This window comes from Cydia fagiglandana, chromosome 27 (assembly GCF_963556715.1).
Source record: "Cydia fagiglandana chromosome 27, ilCydFagi1.1, whole genome shotgun sequence".
Classification (NCBI taxonomy): domain Eukaryota; kingdom Metazoa; phylum Arthropoda; class Insecta; order Lepidoptera; family Tortricidae; genus Cydia; species Cydia fagiglandana.
The window spans coordinates 1,638,211-1,655,621 of NC_085958.1; the positions used below are offsets into that span (position 1 = coordinate 1,638,211).

A 17,411-nucleotide genomic window follows, 5' to 3' on the forward strand; every position below is an offset into this window, starting at 1 on the left:
AAGTAAGTATCACTGTTACCAAGTTTAAACTCTAACCAGGCCCAATACATTCCACGACCCTCTTTCCGCACAGACTATCACATTATATTAATTCCATATCCGCAGACTGTGTCGAGTGCAAAGGCGTATCAACAAAGGCTTCGAAGTGTTCGAATACTATACCAACAACCAGTGGGACTTCCAATCCGACATCGCGCAGACGCTGAGGAAGGATCTCAACCCGCGAGAGAGACAAGACTACAAAGTGGACGCCATCGGTAAGTCTAAAATAAATGCCTTTAAATCTGACCAAAGAGAAATATCGACACTTATAGTGACACAAAACAAAATGAAATGCCATTCGACTTTAAATCTTACCAGTAAAAGATAGAATATTAAATGCAATTGCATTTCATTTTTAGTTGTACCACTGTTCATGATAAGCAACGTGTGACGTTATCTATGAAAAGGGACCTTATTGTCGATGGCGCTTACGCCGTTATTAACGATGCTCCGATATATATTCAATGCCGCGCGACGCTGTGCGGCGTAAGCGCCATCGACATTATCGACAATAAGGTCCCTTTTCATAGATAATGCCCCGATATAGTTAGAACAGAGTGCTCACTCCATTTACGTCAGATTTGGTACCAAAACAATTATTATTTTCGCAGTCGACATCTAGCATCCGGTAGCGGAATTATTACGACATAATGTCGCACTATACAGTGTTGCCAACTCGGATTTTGAAAAAATGCTAGACTAATGTATAGATTATGGCAAAATTATGCCAAAGTTTTTTGAAATATGCAAAAAAAAATGCTAAAATGTCAACTTGAAATTAGATACTTAAAACACATACATTTTTCAAATTTGCCGCCTTTTTCTACTGACAAGATCTGCTTGACCAACTTTATAATTATAGTCCGTCGACGTACATCCGTCCCCAAAAGTCAAAATTCATATGAAAATATGAACCACATAAGGCGATGGCGCATATTGTTGCTGCTAAGTTGGTGCAAACTTGGCTTAGACTAAATTATGCTAAAAAATATGCCAGATGCTAAATGGAAAATTTTGGTGCCAAAGCAAGTGAAAATATGCCAGATCTGGCATCAATTATGCCAAGTTGGCAACACTGGCACTATAAGTGTCCACTTTTACACACAATCCACGATTATTTTGGCGACGTGTATACTTGACTTATACTCTGTATCTTTAGGTATTTAAGTAAAAGTAAACAAATAATTGCGGCCAGAAAGCTGGGCGTCTTAAATAAGGTAAAGCGATACTTCACACCTAGACAGCTTCTAACACTTTACAAAGCTCAAGTCCGGTCGTGTATGGAGTATTGCAGCCACCTGTGGGATGGCTCAGCTAAATACCAACTCGCCGCTTTGGACTCAGTGGAGCGCAGAGCCAGGAGGATGATTGGCGACAAGAAGCTAACGGCTAAGCTTCAGTCTTTGGCCCATCGGCGGAAAGTCGCCAGCCTGTCGGTATTCTACAGGCTGCACTTCGGGGAGTGTGCCCAAGAGCTACACGAGCTTATTCCACCGTCCCCATTCTACCATCGGACTTTTAGACGCACGGCCGGTTTCCATCCTTACATGGTAGATATTCCACCAATTCGCACGAAGCGCTTTGCTTCTACTTTCCTTATGCGCACTGCCAAGGAATGGAATTCCCTGCCGGCGTCTATATTTCCGTGTTCTTATAACCCGGCAACCTTCAAATCAAGAGTGAACAGGCACCTTCTGGGCGAGCTCGCTCCATCGTAGGCCAGTCTACGCCTTGGCTAGTCTGTGGCCATGAGTAAGCCCATTCATAATAAAAAAAAAATGAGAGAGTCTGTATCAGGGACACAGCCGCTATGGCTGACGTGAAACGTGGTGTGGACCGCCAATGCGAAGGCCGAAGGCCGAGCTCCGCGTAGGGCCGAAGGCCCGAAGCGTCCAGGATTTAAGTGCTATAACACAGAACAATAGTACAAGTGTCTAAATGCGAAGGCCGAAGGCCGAGCTCCGCGTAGGGCCGAAGGCCCGAAGCGTCCAAGATGTCAGTGCTTTAGCACAGAAAAATAGTAAAAGTGTCTAAATGCGAAGGCCGAAGGCCGAGCTCCACGTAGGGCCGAAGGCCCGAAGCGTCCAGAATGTTAGTGCTTAAATAAACCATAACATAAATAAATAAATAAATAAATAAACACAGAACAATAGTACAAGTGTTTAAATGCGAAGGCCGAAGGCCAAGCTCCGCGTAGGGCCGAAGGCCCGAAGCGTCCAGGATTTAAGTGCTATAACACAGAACAATAGTAAAAGTGTCCAAATGCGAAGGCCGAAGGCCGAGCTCCGCGTAGGGCCGAAGGCCCGAAGCGTCCAAGACGTCAGTGCTTTAGCACAGAAAAATAGTAAAAGTGTCTAAATGCGAAGGCCGAAGGCCGAGCTCCGCGCAGGGCCGAAGGCCCGAAGCGTCCAGGATTTAAGTGCTATAACACAGAACAATAGTACAAGTGTCTAAATGCGAAGGTGAAGGCCGAGCTCCGCGTAGGGCCGAAGGCCCGAAGCGTCCAGGATGTTAGTGCTTTAACACAGAACAATAGCACAAGTGTCTAAATGCGAAGGCCGAAGGCCGAGCTCCGCGTAGGGCCGAAGGCCCGAAGCGTCCAAGATGTCAGTGCTTTAGCACAGAAAAATAGTAAAAGTGTCTAAATGCGAAGGCTGAAGGCCGAGCTCCGCGTAGGGCCGAAGGCCCGAAGCGTCCAGGATTTAAGTGCTATAACACAGAACAATAGTACAAGTGTCTAAATGCGAAGGCTGAAGGCCGAGCTCCGCGTAGGGCCGAAGGCCCGAAGCGTCCAGGATTTAAGTGCTATAACACAGAACAATAGTACAAGTGTCTAAATGCGAAGGCCGAAGGCCGAGCTCCGCGTAGGGCCGAAGGCCCGAAGCGTCTAGGATTTAAGTGCTTTAACATAGAACAATAGTACAAGTGTCTAAATGCGAAGGCCGAGCTCCGCGTAGGACCGAAGGCCCGAAGCGTGCAGGACATCAGTGCATTAGCACAGAAAAATAGTACAAGTGTCTAAATGCGAAGGCCGAAGGCCGAGCTCCGCGTAGGGCCGAAGGCCCGAAGCGTCCAGAATGTTAGTGCTTTAACACAGAACAATAGTACAAGTGTTTAAATGCGAAGGCCGAAGGCCGAGCTCCGCGTAGGGCCGAAGGCCCGAAGCGTCCAGGATTTAAGTGCTATAACACAGAACAATAGTAAAAGTGACTAAATGCGAAGGCCGAAGGCCGAGCTCCGCGTAGGGCCGAAGGCCCGAAGCATCCTGAATGTTAGTGCTTTAACACAGAACAATAGTACAAGTGTTTAAATGCGAAGGCCGAAGGCCGAGCTCCGCGTAGGGCCGAAGGCCCGAAGCGTCCAGGATTTAAGTGCTATAAACACAGAACAATAGCAAAAGTGTCTAAATGCGATGGCCGAAGGCCGAGCTCCGCGTAGGGCTGAAGGCCCGAAGCGTCCAAGATGTCAGTGTTTTAGCACAGAAAAATAGTAAAAGTGTCTAAATGCGAAGGCCGAAGGCCGAGCTCCGCGTAGGGCCGAAGGCCCGAAGCGTCCAGGATTTAAGTGCTATAACACAGAACAATAGCAAAAGTGTCTAAATGCGATGGCCGAAGGCCGAGCTCCGCGTAGGGCCGAAGGCCCGAAGCGTCCAAGATGTCAGTGTTTTAGCACAGAAAAATAGTAAAAGTGTCGAAATGCGAAGGCCGAAGGCCGAGCTCCGCGTAGGGCCGAAGGCCCGAAGCGTCCAGGATTTAAGTGCTTTAACAGAGGACAATAGTACAAGTGTCTAAATGCGAAGGCCGAGCTCCGCGTAGGACCGAAGGCCCGAAGCGTGCAGGACATCAGTGCTTTAGCACAGAAAAATAGTACAAGTGTCTAAATGCGAAGGCCGAAGGCCGAGCTCCGCATAGGGCCGAAGGCCCGAAGCGTCCAGGATGTCAGTGGTTAAACACAGAACTGACAGACTGGACGCTTCGGGCCTTCGGCCCTACGCGGAGCTCGGCCTTCGGCCTTCGCATTTAGACACTTGTAATATTGTTCTGTGTTAAAGCACTGACATCCTGGACACTTCTTGCCTTCGGCCTTACGTAGAGCGCAGCCTTCGACCTTCGCATTTAGTTAGACTCTTGTACTATTGTACTATTGCATCTCGCGAATGCGTGATGTATTATAATAATTTTGGATAATATCTAAATTTTATCTGTAAAGATTATTTGGGGTCATAATGATTCACTGTATCTAGATGAACTTGAATGCAGCATTTGATGGGTAATTTTAAAATAATTAATTACAGCGTCACACCTATTTAAATAATTAAATGATCAATTCATTTTGGAGTAATGAATGTAATGATTAGGTACAATTTTTTGTGTAAATAACACACCAAAATTACGAGAATAGATATTTTATACGGGTAATACACGTTTTATAGCAAACTCGTTCGTGTCTTTCCTGTAGCCATCGCATTTAAGGGAATCTACAGGCATTTTTTTACGCAGCACCTTTACAGGCAGAGTATTTCATTCAATACTTAGAGACTCAAATGAGAAAAACGGGATATATATGAACCACAGTCGTTACCTTTTATAGTACCTATTGTCCACAGAAGTGACCTTTTCTAAATTATGTTTTACCCATTACATCAGAAAGTACCTAACTAAGATTACTATATACTTACTAGCATTAGGAACTCGGGATTATCAAGCAGCCGTCATACGTTATATGTGTTCTATCAAAGTAACTCGCGCCGCCGCGCCGCCTTAGATGCTAATGCATTATTTGAGGAGATGAGCATGTATTACTAAGGTGAATGTGGTATTACAAGAACCGTTATTGCTTTATCTTACTATTTCAGGTATATTTTGTCAGTTTTGCGCCCTATTTTTCGCACACGGTGGCCTCAAACAAGAGCAGATATAAAAATTCTGTCAAAACTGTCACATTTTATGTTTTAGCAGCTTATTATAATTCCACGTACTTTATTTTACTCATATTTCATTAAAATAAAATAAGATCTATCAAATGGCACCAATTTTACTGAAATCGGTTAATGGGCTGATGAGTCATTACTAAATGAACACTGAAAATAGGGGTCATTTTAGCTCCGAAAACGTCGTGTCTAGCGCAGAATCAGCGCTATCTATGTCAGCCGCACGCACTGTTCCGAGTAATGGCTACTTTCTTCTACATATCTATATCAAAACTATGTTTGTAGGTATTATAGTTTCTGAGATATAAGCCGCCGCGCCATAACACTTTTCGTTACACTTGGTTTTTGGTCCGGCACCTCTACTACGGCTTTTTAAAGACGTTTCACGTCAAAAAAAATAATAATAATAATAATTTGAACATTTTCGAGTAGTTATAACATTTATTGGCTATCCAACCAAATAAAAAACTGCCTGGATCTGTCACTGAACGACCTGACTTTAACCTACATTATTTGATCATGTAATGTTTTCATCTACCCTCAACTGGCTTAAGGAGTCATTTGAGGGTTGATATTGTTTACTTTTATTTAAATACCTATAGATACAGACTACGAGTATAAGTTGGGGCACCGACCGTACAGTCAAGGAATTTAAATTCCGACCCATTTCGTACTTTGTCACAGTGACAACCGTATGAGGTCTCTAGCGGCTTTCATATTGATTGTCACTGTGACAAAGTACGAAATGGGTCGGAATTTAAATTCCTTGACTGTACATAGAGTCGGACCAAAAAAAGTCTGCAGTGGATTTGATAGCCCACGCAGTGCAAGTGTCATTTATACGTCATAATTTCATAGAAGGTCTGACACTATAGTTCGTTTTTTTTAGCATTAGAAAGAACTTCGCAGAAGTAAGCTCGTGGTTCCAAATCCGGCACTTTTAGCGGTAATACTTTGAAGTAAATTATATGTATTGACCATGATACATTAGATAATTCAATAATTATTAACAATTAAGGAGCCTCATAAAAACTGTACGCTTACTTCTGCGGAGTTCTTTCTAATGCTAAAAAAAACGAACTATAGCTATATTTTTTTGTAAAATTGCATATCTTCGTGTCGTTTTCGTGATCTGTTTCTTTAACTTAATGTCTTGTGTATAGGCCTGGACATCTCCCGTTACTTCGAGGACTGCATCCTGTCAGCTCGTCGCTACATCCTGAAGGAGACAGATGACACCATACCAGCTGCCAGGAGACACATGAAAGTGTAAGTTGTATCAAAGAGTATTTAGTGTAGAGTTAGAGGCGGTTTTTCAGAGTAATTTTGTAGGCACAGTAAATTTACAGTAAATTTGACAGTAATATTACAGTAAATTTGGCAGTAAATTTACAGTAAATTTGGCAGTAAATTTACAGTAAATTTGGCAGTAAATTTACAGTAAATTTGGCAGTAAATTTACAGTAAATTTGGCAGTAAATTTACAGTAAATTTGGCAGTAAATTTACAGTAAATTTGGCAGTAAATTTACAGTAAATTTAGCAGTAAATTTGGCAGTAAATTTATTGTGACTGCAAATATTATTTTATCGATCCGCCTCTTTGTTTGTAGCCACAGTAAATTTACAGTGAATTTGGCAGTAACTGTGTATGAAAAGCCTCTATATCAATTTCTCTTTGGTTGTATTGTGCTAGCTCTGCGATTTGGTAAACTGTTGCTGGGCGTTTTCAGAAATAAATATCGAAAAGCCGATTTTCACAGATCCCGGTGTTTTTGGGTTCTTTCAACTCAGAATCACTCATCATCATCATCAGCATATTAAATTCTGATGATAAAATAATATGTCCCAAAAATTTGTATGAAAATTGTACATTCCACTACGTCACGCACATACAAGTGAAAAAATTGTTCGTACTAAAACGTGACGTAATGGAATGGACATTTTGGGACATCTTATTTTAATGGTGGGATGGAGAATGCTGTCGATTCTGAGTAGAATGAGCCCAAGAACGTCCAGATGTGAAAGAATCAGGTTCTCAATATTTATTTCTGAAAAAGCCCTGCTATGTATAGCGACCAAATCGAGTGAAATATGTTGTGTATTTTTAACCAATACCTACTGTAAAAAGTTAAATGTGACATTCTCAACGAAAAGGCTACTTCTTGTCGGTTGAAATAGACATCTATTAGATATCTTTTAGACATCACCAAGATACGATAACGATAGGTTTAAGATCTAACCTGTCAAATTTGACATTTGCGCGATTCTGGAGATACTCTTGAACGATTTCCACAGTATACGACTTAGAGATCCAATTCACATCTAATAGATATCTTTCTCTATCTAATGTAAAAGTGACATTGGTTGCCCGAATTGCGCTGCAAAAGAGAACTAGTTGATATCTAAACTATACCGTATCTAGAATGGATGGATGAGTACGTGTCGTCTCTTGTGAATATCTTGAAGTTCGAATACGGCAGTAAGACAACAACAATAGACAGTGTCAGTAGGATAAGTCTTTCTAGAGATCTATCCCAGTAAAACTTTTGGGGCACTGCAGAAAGTAATTACCTAACAGATTTTTTTCCTACATAATTTTTAACCTCTAGCCACCCATACGTCAAAGCAAAGCATAATGAAATTTTATTTTGTCAACACAAAGTTCAAATTAGAATGGAACAGGAGACCTTTTTATAGGTCTCTGGGCGGCTAGAGGTTAAATTATATCTTATATTAACAAAAGTAATTTATATTTTTTGTTTCAGCATGTGGTGCGTGGATGTCATGTTCCGCGTGTGCTTCTGGGCGCTGATGCTGTACTGGCTCAGCGGGTGGTTCACCCCCCTCTTCTCGTCCACCCCCACCCCCACCCCTGAGCCCATCTCCACCTAACCTCTGCTAGTCCCACTAGCTGATAAGTTAACTATGACAACTGAATTCAGAGAAACTGGGCCCATAACCTGTTATAAAAAGTTTTTTCTCGAAGCTTTTTTAGTATACAAAACAAGCATAGAAAAATACGAGATAACGAGACGTTTGGTCAGATTTCAATCTAGAATTGCATCTAATATCCTCTTATATACTTATATACATCTATAATCTTTTTCATTGGGAAACAATATTTTCCTGACTCTTTGTTAAATCAAATCTGATCATGAAACTTTTTACCTAATGTAAAATAATATAAGTTGTAGAAATTCTGTAGAAATAGAAAGAAATCATTTAAAAAGCTCCTGAAAATAGACATCTATAGTTACAATCCTAAATATATTGAAACACGGCTATGTAATAAGTAATAAATGAGAATATCCTGAATATCCTAGATACCATCAAGCCATGGTCACCCTACTTCGTGTTAACAAAATGGCCGTGTCTGTTACCTGTAGTATTCTGTAAATATTAAGTTTTAAGGGTACTTAGTTTAGTTTTTGTCACTGTATCAAGTCCTTGTTACCTGTACGTATGTAATGCTCAAAATTGATGTGATGATGATGATAGTTTTGTGTTCAGTCAGCATCAATAGTATCCGATGAAACAACGCTCCAAAAGTATCTGCCACCCTGGAATGAAATTGTTTTCCAAATAGGTATATCTCTACAGTTCGCGATTTAAAGTATCTGTCACAGTCTAATTGTTATATAATAGGGTAATTCGACAGTAACTGGCCACCGGCCAATAACTGGCCACCCTAAATTAAAAATGAATTCTATTCACTTATAAACAGAATTAAGTATAAGGTTTCAATAACTAGCCACCTTATACTAGAATTAATTCGGTTTATAGGTAAATAGAACTCATTTTAGTTTAGGGTAGCCAGTTATAGTGCGTAGCTTTCAAACAGAGCCCGATGGCTAATCCTATTGTCTATTGTTAAGTAAAACCGCACGTGCTACTTACCTGCAAAAAAGGGTCTTCATTATTCTATTTGGCACCTGAGCGCGGGCTAGTCCAACGCTCTAAAAAATCAGTGTAGGTGCGCTCTCCGATAACGCGCCTTTGTTACGCATCTCGAAGACACATTTTAGACTGGTTCTGTAGCGTTCGACTCACCGGCACTTAGTAACCGATGTACTGGTTTGCCGGCGAGTTGAACGGACCACACACATCGTAACATAATTAGTTCACTTTGAATCTTATTGCAATTTCCATAGGAGCTGTAATTCAATACCCAGGTAAACTGAACGAATGATTTTTTATGCAGATGCTTGTGGCACGTGGCACGAGCGGTTTTACTTAACAATAGACAATAGGATTAACCATCGGGCTCTGTTTGAAAGCTACGCACTATACTAGCGAATTACCATACCGCCACTGATTTATTTTTGCTAATCTATTAGAAAATTGTATACCTACCTGTAGTCTGATCATTTACTAATGATGGCGACTGTTCAAGTAATGTGTCCATGATTTTGTATAGTTTAAGTAGAATTTCTTAGATACAATAATAAGCTTTAATAAATATCTTTAGTTATCATTTTGTCTGCGACTCCTATATTATTAATTTTAGTAAAAATGAACCTTAAGTTTAGGCTTTAGAGTTCATTGTTATACATTCATTATTATTGCTAATGGGTTAGGGAGCGCGGGCGTAGTGTTTAATGTAAGATTTTGTATTTTTATAAGTTTTATATGAACAAGACTTTTTCAATGAAATAAATAATTTTTATATAACAAGTATCTTATTTATTTACCTCAAGAACCTATCTTATTACCAGAATGCGGAGAAGGAAAAACATAGGGTTATGTATTTTACATATGGCGCGATTCGGGAAATGAATTAGAGATTAACTAGATACGATATAATAAAGATATGTGACGTCCCACGGGTAAAGGAACCTTATTGCGGTTTGCGCTTACGCTATTATTAAGGCCGCTCCAATATTATTGCGGCGCTATGCGACGTAAGCGCCAGCCGCCATAAGGTACCTTTTGCCGTGGAACGTCACATATCTGTACCATTTCATATCTAGTGAATCTCTAATTCATTTCCCGAATCGCGGTGCCAGCCGCCATAAGGTACTTTTTTCCGTAGAACGTCACAAATCTTTACTATATTCATTTCCCGAATCGAGCCGATAGACTTTGAGTTGAGTTAGAGATGTCAAAGACGAACCCAAATATGTAGATTTTCGTATATGTTAAATCTTTCACAGCAATCGAGATACGAAAATAGTACATTTCGATGCTAGTGCGGAAGGTATGTCATTACTTCACGAGTACCGAGATATCTTGCCACGAGCCGCAGGCGAGTGGCAAGACTCGGGACGAGTGAAGAATGACATTTCCGCACGTGTATCGAACGACGTTTTTTAATACAGTTGCGAAAAAATAAGAAAAACATTGTTAATCGTACACTAAACAAAAGTGGTAACAGTGACAGCTCGGTTAGACGTCGTCTTTAAGTATATTATATCTATGGGCGTTTGACAGCTATTCCGTTCCATTCAGTCAACTTATTAAGAACGGAATTTTCAATATTGAATATTAAAAAATAAACGTGTTATAATGATGAAGAGGTAAGTAATTAAATATGAAATATGTAATATTTTTCGTATTCTTACATTAACGGTAGGTTTTTATGCTGATTACGACGTTTAAAGGAAACTAATATTAACACTCATCAATAAGTAGTCGTGAATTAGAACAAGTATAAATTTAAAAAAATTGGAAAAGTAAAAAGCACTACTTCGAGATAACCAACTTTCCGCACGCTAAACAGCTACGTAAAGTAGCACTTTTTGAGCAACTGTATTAAAAAAGTTTTTACAGTACATATGGTCCTATTTTACCGCACTAGTGCGTAAAATAGCACTTTTCGTGCGATGTCAAAAGTTTAAAGGGCCATATGTACTGTAAAACGTTGTACGATACACGTGCGAATAGATAATTCGCAACTCGTGTCGATTTAAAACACTCCCTTCGGTCGTGTTTTAATTTATCGCCACTCGTTTCGAATTTCCTCTTGTACGCACTTGTATCGTAAATAACTATTTTTACAATGTTTAAAATAATCATAAGAAAAAGTATTCATTTCTTTCTACATCCGCTAGAGAGAAATAGAGTTAGACCTAGACAAACATGGAGATAAAAGATTGAAGATACACACACATACACACATACACTGCATATTCTGATTGGACTTACATTGCATATTCGCTGACGCAACAAGCATTTAGGTAAAATTTTATACCCCAACTCAAAGCCACCTTGTATATCAGCACAGCAACGCGCGTGTGACACCGGCATTAGATCCATTGATCTATGACGTACATTGCATGTTCGCTGACGCAACCTTACCCACATAGTTTTAGCACCAAACCCAAAGTCACCCTGTATATCTGTACAGCAACGCGCGTGTGCCACCGGCATTAGATCCATTGATCTATGACGTACATTGCATGTTCGCTGACGCAACCTTACCCACATAGTTTTAGCCCCAAACCCAAAGTCACCCTGTATACCAATACAGCAACGCGCGTGTGCCACCGGCATTAGAACCATTGATCTATGACGTACATTGCATGTTCGCTGACGCAACCTTACCCACATAGTTTTAGCCCCAAACCCAAAGTCACCCTGTATACCAGTACAGCAACGCGCGTGTGCCACCGGCATTAGAACCATTGATCTATGACGTACATTGCATGTGCGCTGACGCAACCTTACCCACATAGTTTTAGCCCCAAACCCAAAGTCACCCTGTTTATCAGTACAGCAACGCGCGTGTGCCACCGGCATTAGAACCATTGATCTATGACGTACATTGCATGTGCGCTGACGCAACCTTACCCACATAGTTTTAGCCCCAAACCCAAAGTCACCCTGTTTATCAGTACAGCAACGCGCGTGTGCCACCGGCATTAGATCCATTGATCTATGACGTACATTGCATGTGCGCTGACGCAACCTTACCCACATAGTTTTAGCCCCAAACCCAAAGTCACCCTGTTTATCTGTACAGCAACGCGCGTGTGCCACCGGCATTAGATCCATTGATCTATGACGTACATTGCATGTTCGCTGACGCAACCTTACCCACATAGTTTTTCATAACAAAACCGGTCAGGCGTAGTGATGTGCAAGCACGAAAACATCGATAATATTTAAATGAAAATGCTTTATTACCACAAAAAAGTACAAAATATAAACTAAACTAACTTAAACGAACTATTCTAATAATATTAAGTATAAGTTATAATTATTTCTAATTAATGTGGCAAACGGTATTGGCGTAAGCATGATGCTGATGGCTCCTCTACACGATGGGCCAACGGCGCCAATCCAAGGGACGCATTTATGCGTTAGAGGGAGCAAGTGATATTGCTATCTCATTCTACCGCATGGCTGCGTCCATTGGAGTGGTCAGCGCTGGCCCATCGTGTAGAGGAGCCATGAAAATGCCCGCCCACATGGGTGACACTTCAGCGCTGTTTTTCAGCCAGAACCAGATTCCCTTCGCACCTCCACAAATCAATTTCATGTATTGTAAACCGCGTTTTAACATCTACATAATACATAATACCGGGTGTGGCCTGTAATACGAGCAAAAAATTAAACTGTAGGCTGTACTCCTCATACTGACCAACATTTGTTCAGCGACTTTTAAAAATAACGGTTTGATTTTTAATACACTTTAAAGTTTATTCTAAGACGCAATGTATTGCGAATTTTGTTATGTTTAAGGCGTGCCAAGCAACGTCAATCACAATGATATGGCGTGGCGATGGCGTCCGTTGAAGATAGTATTTATTTTTCGAGTGACCAACGTATTTATCATTCAAAATCATCAGTTAAAAGTTTTAGTTTTCTTCTAATTTCCTTTTCGATTGGTATTTATCGATGGTCGTAAATTTAAGAGTTAGACTGTTGTCGGTGTAGCTCTCTCCATTTGACTCTATCCAGGGCCGCCGCCTTGATTTCCTTATACGACATTACATTGACCTTTCTTTTATTTGTGTTATGTAGCTTATCCTACCCTTCCTCTTCCTCTCTTGTCTGCAATCTTTCCTTCTATTATGTTATTTATAAAAGCGTCATGTTGTATAAGGTGACCAATCATTTTTCCTCTCCTACTCTTATCGATATCATTTATCGATAACTTTACAAAAAGCTCTCGACCGCGGCACATCACTACACCGATGAACCGCGACCACTTTCACCCACTATGTTTGTTTTACCTCCACTTACTATTTAGCACTATTGTGCGATACGCTTTCCACGCTACACGAAACTAAAACGACATCTTTGTATGGAAGTTTGATGGCGGTTACGCCGTTTTGGTAACTGTGAGGAAATAGGTCAAATAATTCGCTTTCCACGCTATACGAAACTAAAACGACATCTTTTTATGGAAGTTTGAATGTTTTAATGTTTATTTGGGCACAAACGGTACAATAATGCTTACAGATATTAATATTATTCAACATATGAACCAGTGAAGTTGCCACTAACTACTAACACGTATATAAAAATAAACTACGGTATATTTAAAGGCGGTTACGCCGTTTTGGTAACTGTGAAGCAACAGGTCAAGTTATACGCTTTAAGTATACGCTATTCTGAACTAAACGGCGAATTTGTATGGAGGTTTGACGGTGGTTACGCCGTTTTGGTAACGGTGAGGCAACAGGTCAAATACCGATTTCGCATTCCACCCTAACCTGGGCCAAAAACGGCGAAAATGTATGGAAGTTTGAAGGTGTTTACGTCGTTTTGGTTATAGTAAGGCAGTAGGTCAGCTGATCACGTGAATGGAGTAGTTTTGCGGTGTGTAATACAAATCGTTTTTTGTACAAATATTTTTACAATTGACATCACAGATTGAACTTAGCAGAAAATTTGATTGTACAATTAAACTAAAATCAACACATTACAGGAAACAATACAAATAAATAACACAGGAAAATGAGGTTAAACAACAGGCGGTCTATCGCTAAAAAACGATCTCCTCCAGACAACCTTTACGGCCTGGCCACGACATTGGTCTAAGGCGATCGGCGGCGGCGACCGGCGGTAAGTCGCAAAAACAATAACCCGGCGACGCATAATGCATGCCACGAGCCTTGTCGCCGAGCGGTAACCGTGCAGCGAGCTACACACGCGCGCACGGCCTTGCGACCAGTGCTGGCGAGCAAACTACCAAGAAGAACGAAACTAGGACTCTACAAAACCTACATTCGATCCAGGCTAACCTATGCCTCGCCAGCCTGGTACGCACTACTGAAACCATCCAACAAACAGAAGATGGCAAGACAGGAAACAAAAACCCTACGGACGATCCTAGCAGCACCCAGATACGTCCGCAACGCCACCATCATACAGGACCTCAAGTGGCGCACCCTGGAGCAGTTTATCTGCCGATCCGCGCGGGCCATGTACGACCGCGCGGACAACTCCAGCCACCCGCACCTCCAAGGGATAGCGCCACACTACACGAGGCCGCCCGAAAACTTCGGCCGAGCGCTACCACGGGAGCTACAAACGCTTGCACCATCGCCGTAGCGGACCACGCCACCCGCACGGCTCAAAAACAAAACAACTCTAATCATAGATGCCACCGCAGTCCACAAAATGACTGCAAACAGCCCGGCCCATGATTATGGGACCGCGACAAGCCGCCGCCTAAGTGACTAAAAGTCAGAAAAGGCCACCCCAGCGTCGTTAATGCAGACGCTTGAGGAAGACGAGAGACGTCGCCGAGCGGCAACGCGCGCGGCGTGCACCGGGCGACCGGCGGCGGCGGCGAGCGGGGAGGGGCGCGACTCGAACATTTGTATCGGGCAGCGCGGGCGATGCCACGACTTTAGAGCGGCGCGACCGGCCTAAGCGGCGAGACGGATCGAGCGGGGCGATGCGAAACAAAACATTTTGTTTTTTTTTCGAGCGACATGGAGACGGAAGGGTTTATTATTGAAATTTTAAATGTACTTTCGCGTATTTAAGTATGTTGTGACGTCTCCACACTTATTCTTGTGTAAGTACTCGTTTTTTTGGGTGCTTTATATATACAATATATAAAATACTAAACTAGATGTAAATAAATTTGTCGTCCTGTATTTAGACCATGCACCCATTGACAAACGATGAAATATATTCTAGGCACTTTTGAACAAGAAAACATGATTTTAAATACGTCTACGTCCCAGCCGCTCCTAGTCGCTGTCGCCGCTACTGAAAGTACGTGGCATGCCTGGCGGTCGCTCGCGTTTTCCGCCCCGCCCGTCGCCCCGCCGATCGCCTTAGACCAATGTCGTGGCCAGGCCGTTGTAGCAGAAATGAATAAATTTAATGTCATGTCAGTAGGTGTTTCATATTCAATATAAATAACCCGATAGGTACAAAACAGTAAGTATAACATACAAATAAAAATAAAATATTATATATTAGAGATGATATAATGATATTTAAAACATGATACAAACTTTTACTTTCATATCTAAGCCTATACCTACGAATAGGATGTTCTATCGGGGTCAAAAACGTTTGGAAAAACCAGCGCCTTTTTTGTTGACATTACGAAACCTAACGATTTGAGTACATTTACCTTTTGGCCGCCGGACCTAGTCCGCAAAGACGCTCACTCACACGCCAGAGCAAATTTTAAGTAAACAACTAATAAAAAGTTTAGGGATTGCCAATAGTGATATCGATATTTACAATTTATGGTAAAAATCTTTTTAATTTAGCTTTGTTCTTATCCTGTTTTAATTTCATTCCAAATTGCCAAAATTAAACATATGTTTTACACTCGAAAATGTTTAAAATATAGGGATTTAACATAAAAAACAACCACTAAACAATGTCGATTCAAGACGTGATATCGCCGCACTAGGCTGTACGAGAAGTCTTTTATACAAGACAACGGCGCGCATGGACTGCCCGCAGTGCAGACCGACAAGGACAGTTTTCGCGCGGATTAAGTAATAATAGTCTCTAGGTCAACGGCGTAAGCGCTTGTCGGTACGTAAACTTTATTGGCGTAACGTTAAAGCTGCGCATCATGTATCGATAAAGTCAATATATCGGAACTGTTTTAGTAAAAATTACACGTGGGTTGAATTTTTTATGAGTGTAGATATTATTCCGGAATTAGAATCTATCATTATAATATCAGTTTGGTTTACATTAATCTATAAACTCTAACCAAAAAAACCTTCAACGACTTGTTATAAAAATACACATTAATTTCAATGTTATAATAAAAAACTTAAGTCTGATAAACAGGTATGTCCATCTGTACCACTCTTGTGCGAAGCGGTCGCTGCGGTGTATCCCTTCCCAATAAGCTATAAAATAACATCAATTATTTTTTTATTTATCCTTCTGCAATTAAATAGTCCACAATCTACAAGGGCAAATTTACTTGTCTGACTCTACTTTATACAGCTAAAGAAGCTGCCTGAACTTTACATAAAGTTATGCCTATCTGACTCTCGTTCTACGTATTCTAGTAAGTAGTTACCTACTATTCAATAAAAAAAAATTGGCGATTAACAAGTGTTAAAATACTTAAATAAAAACATATTTCTGACTTTATATTTAATTTAAAAATTCCCATATCGAGTTAACATTCCCATCCCTAGCTGTCTTTTATACAAGACAACGGCGACGAGGAACATGAAAAACATTGAAAATTGGAGCAATTTTTTTAAAAGCCTTATTATAAAAGAATGGATTTATATAGCTGCTTAAAAAGCAAATAAATGAAAAAACAAAGACCTAAAATATGAACAAGAGTGTAAATGAAATTGCAAATGTTATTATTTTCACATTAACTCGGTGGTTGAATTTGTGTCTTGTATACAAGACGACGGCGCCAGCGTATCGTTCTATCGTTGTCTTGTATACCGGACAACGGCGCTCAAAGGGTTAAGGTATTTCCGTACCCAAAGGGTATAAACGGGACTCTAATATGTATTACTAAGACTCCGTCCGTCCGTCAGTCTATCCGGCTGTCTGTCACCAGGCTGTATCTCATGAACCGTGATAGCTAAGACAGTTGAAATTTTCAAAGATGATGTATTTATGTTGCCGCTATAACAACAAATACTAAAAAGTCCAGAATCCTCGGTGGGCGAGTCAAACTCTCTTTTGGCCGGGTTTTGACCTATCCCTCTACGCCGGTAGGTTGTGAAACAGAAAAATTGAATCAGGAACATCTGGAGTAAACTCTTCCTGGTAGGATCCTAGAGACCCTTTCACCATCTCCGGTCAAAGGGGCGGTCAGAAGTCAGGTCAGAGGGCTGCTCTTGACCGCTTTCGCCACCGGTGACTGATAAAAATTACGTCAGTTCGACTATCACTAGCGACAACACACGGGCTCGCGCTGCGGACGGTAGCGACGCGAGTGAAAGTGCGAAAAAAGAAAAAGTATAAGTAGGTACTTAGCGTCGCTTGCACCATCCCACTAACCCGAGGTTAACCGGTTAAACCGTTAAC

At 41.1% G+C, this 17,411-nt stretch overlaps 1 protein-coding gene across 2 annotated transcripts in view; it reads left to right on the forward strand.

Annotated features, from left to right (window-relative positions):
• LOC134677980 (fatty acyl-CoA reductase 1-like) overlaps positions 1-9,624 on the forward strand; it is a 32,988-nt gene extending 23,364 nt beyond the window's left edge. Inside the window, exons 11-13 of one of the 2 annotated variants that reach the window (XM_063536413.1) lie at positions 106-257; positions 6,136-6,241; positions 7,739-9,624. In XM_063536413.1, the coding sequence (XP_063392483.1) occupies positions 106-257; positions 6,136-6,241; positions 7,739-7,865 (385 nt within the window). In that variant the 3' untranslated portion in view covers positions 7,866-9,624. The remainder of the gene's footprint in view (positions 1-105; positions 258-6,135; positions 6,242-7,738) is intronic. The other variant, XM_063536414.1, reaches the window with a different exon arrangement.
• Positions 9,625-17,411: the final 7,787 nt, after the last annotated feature.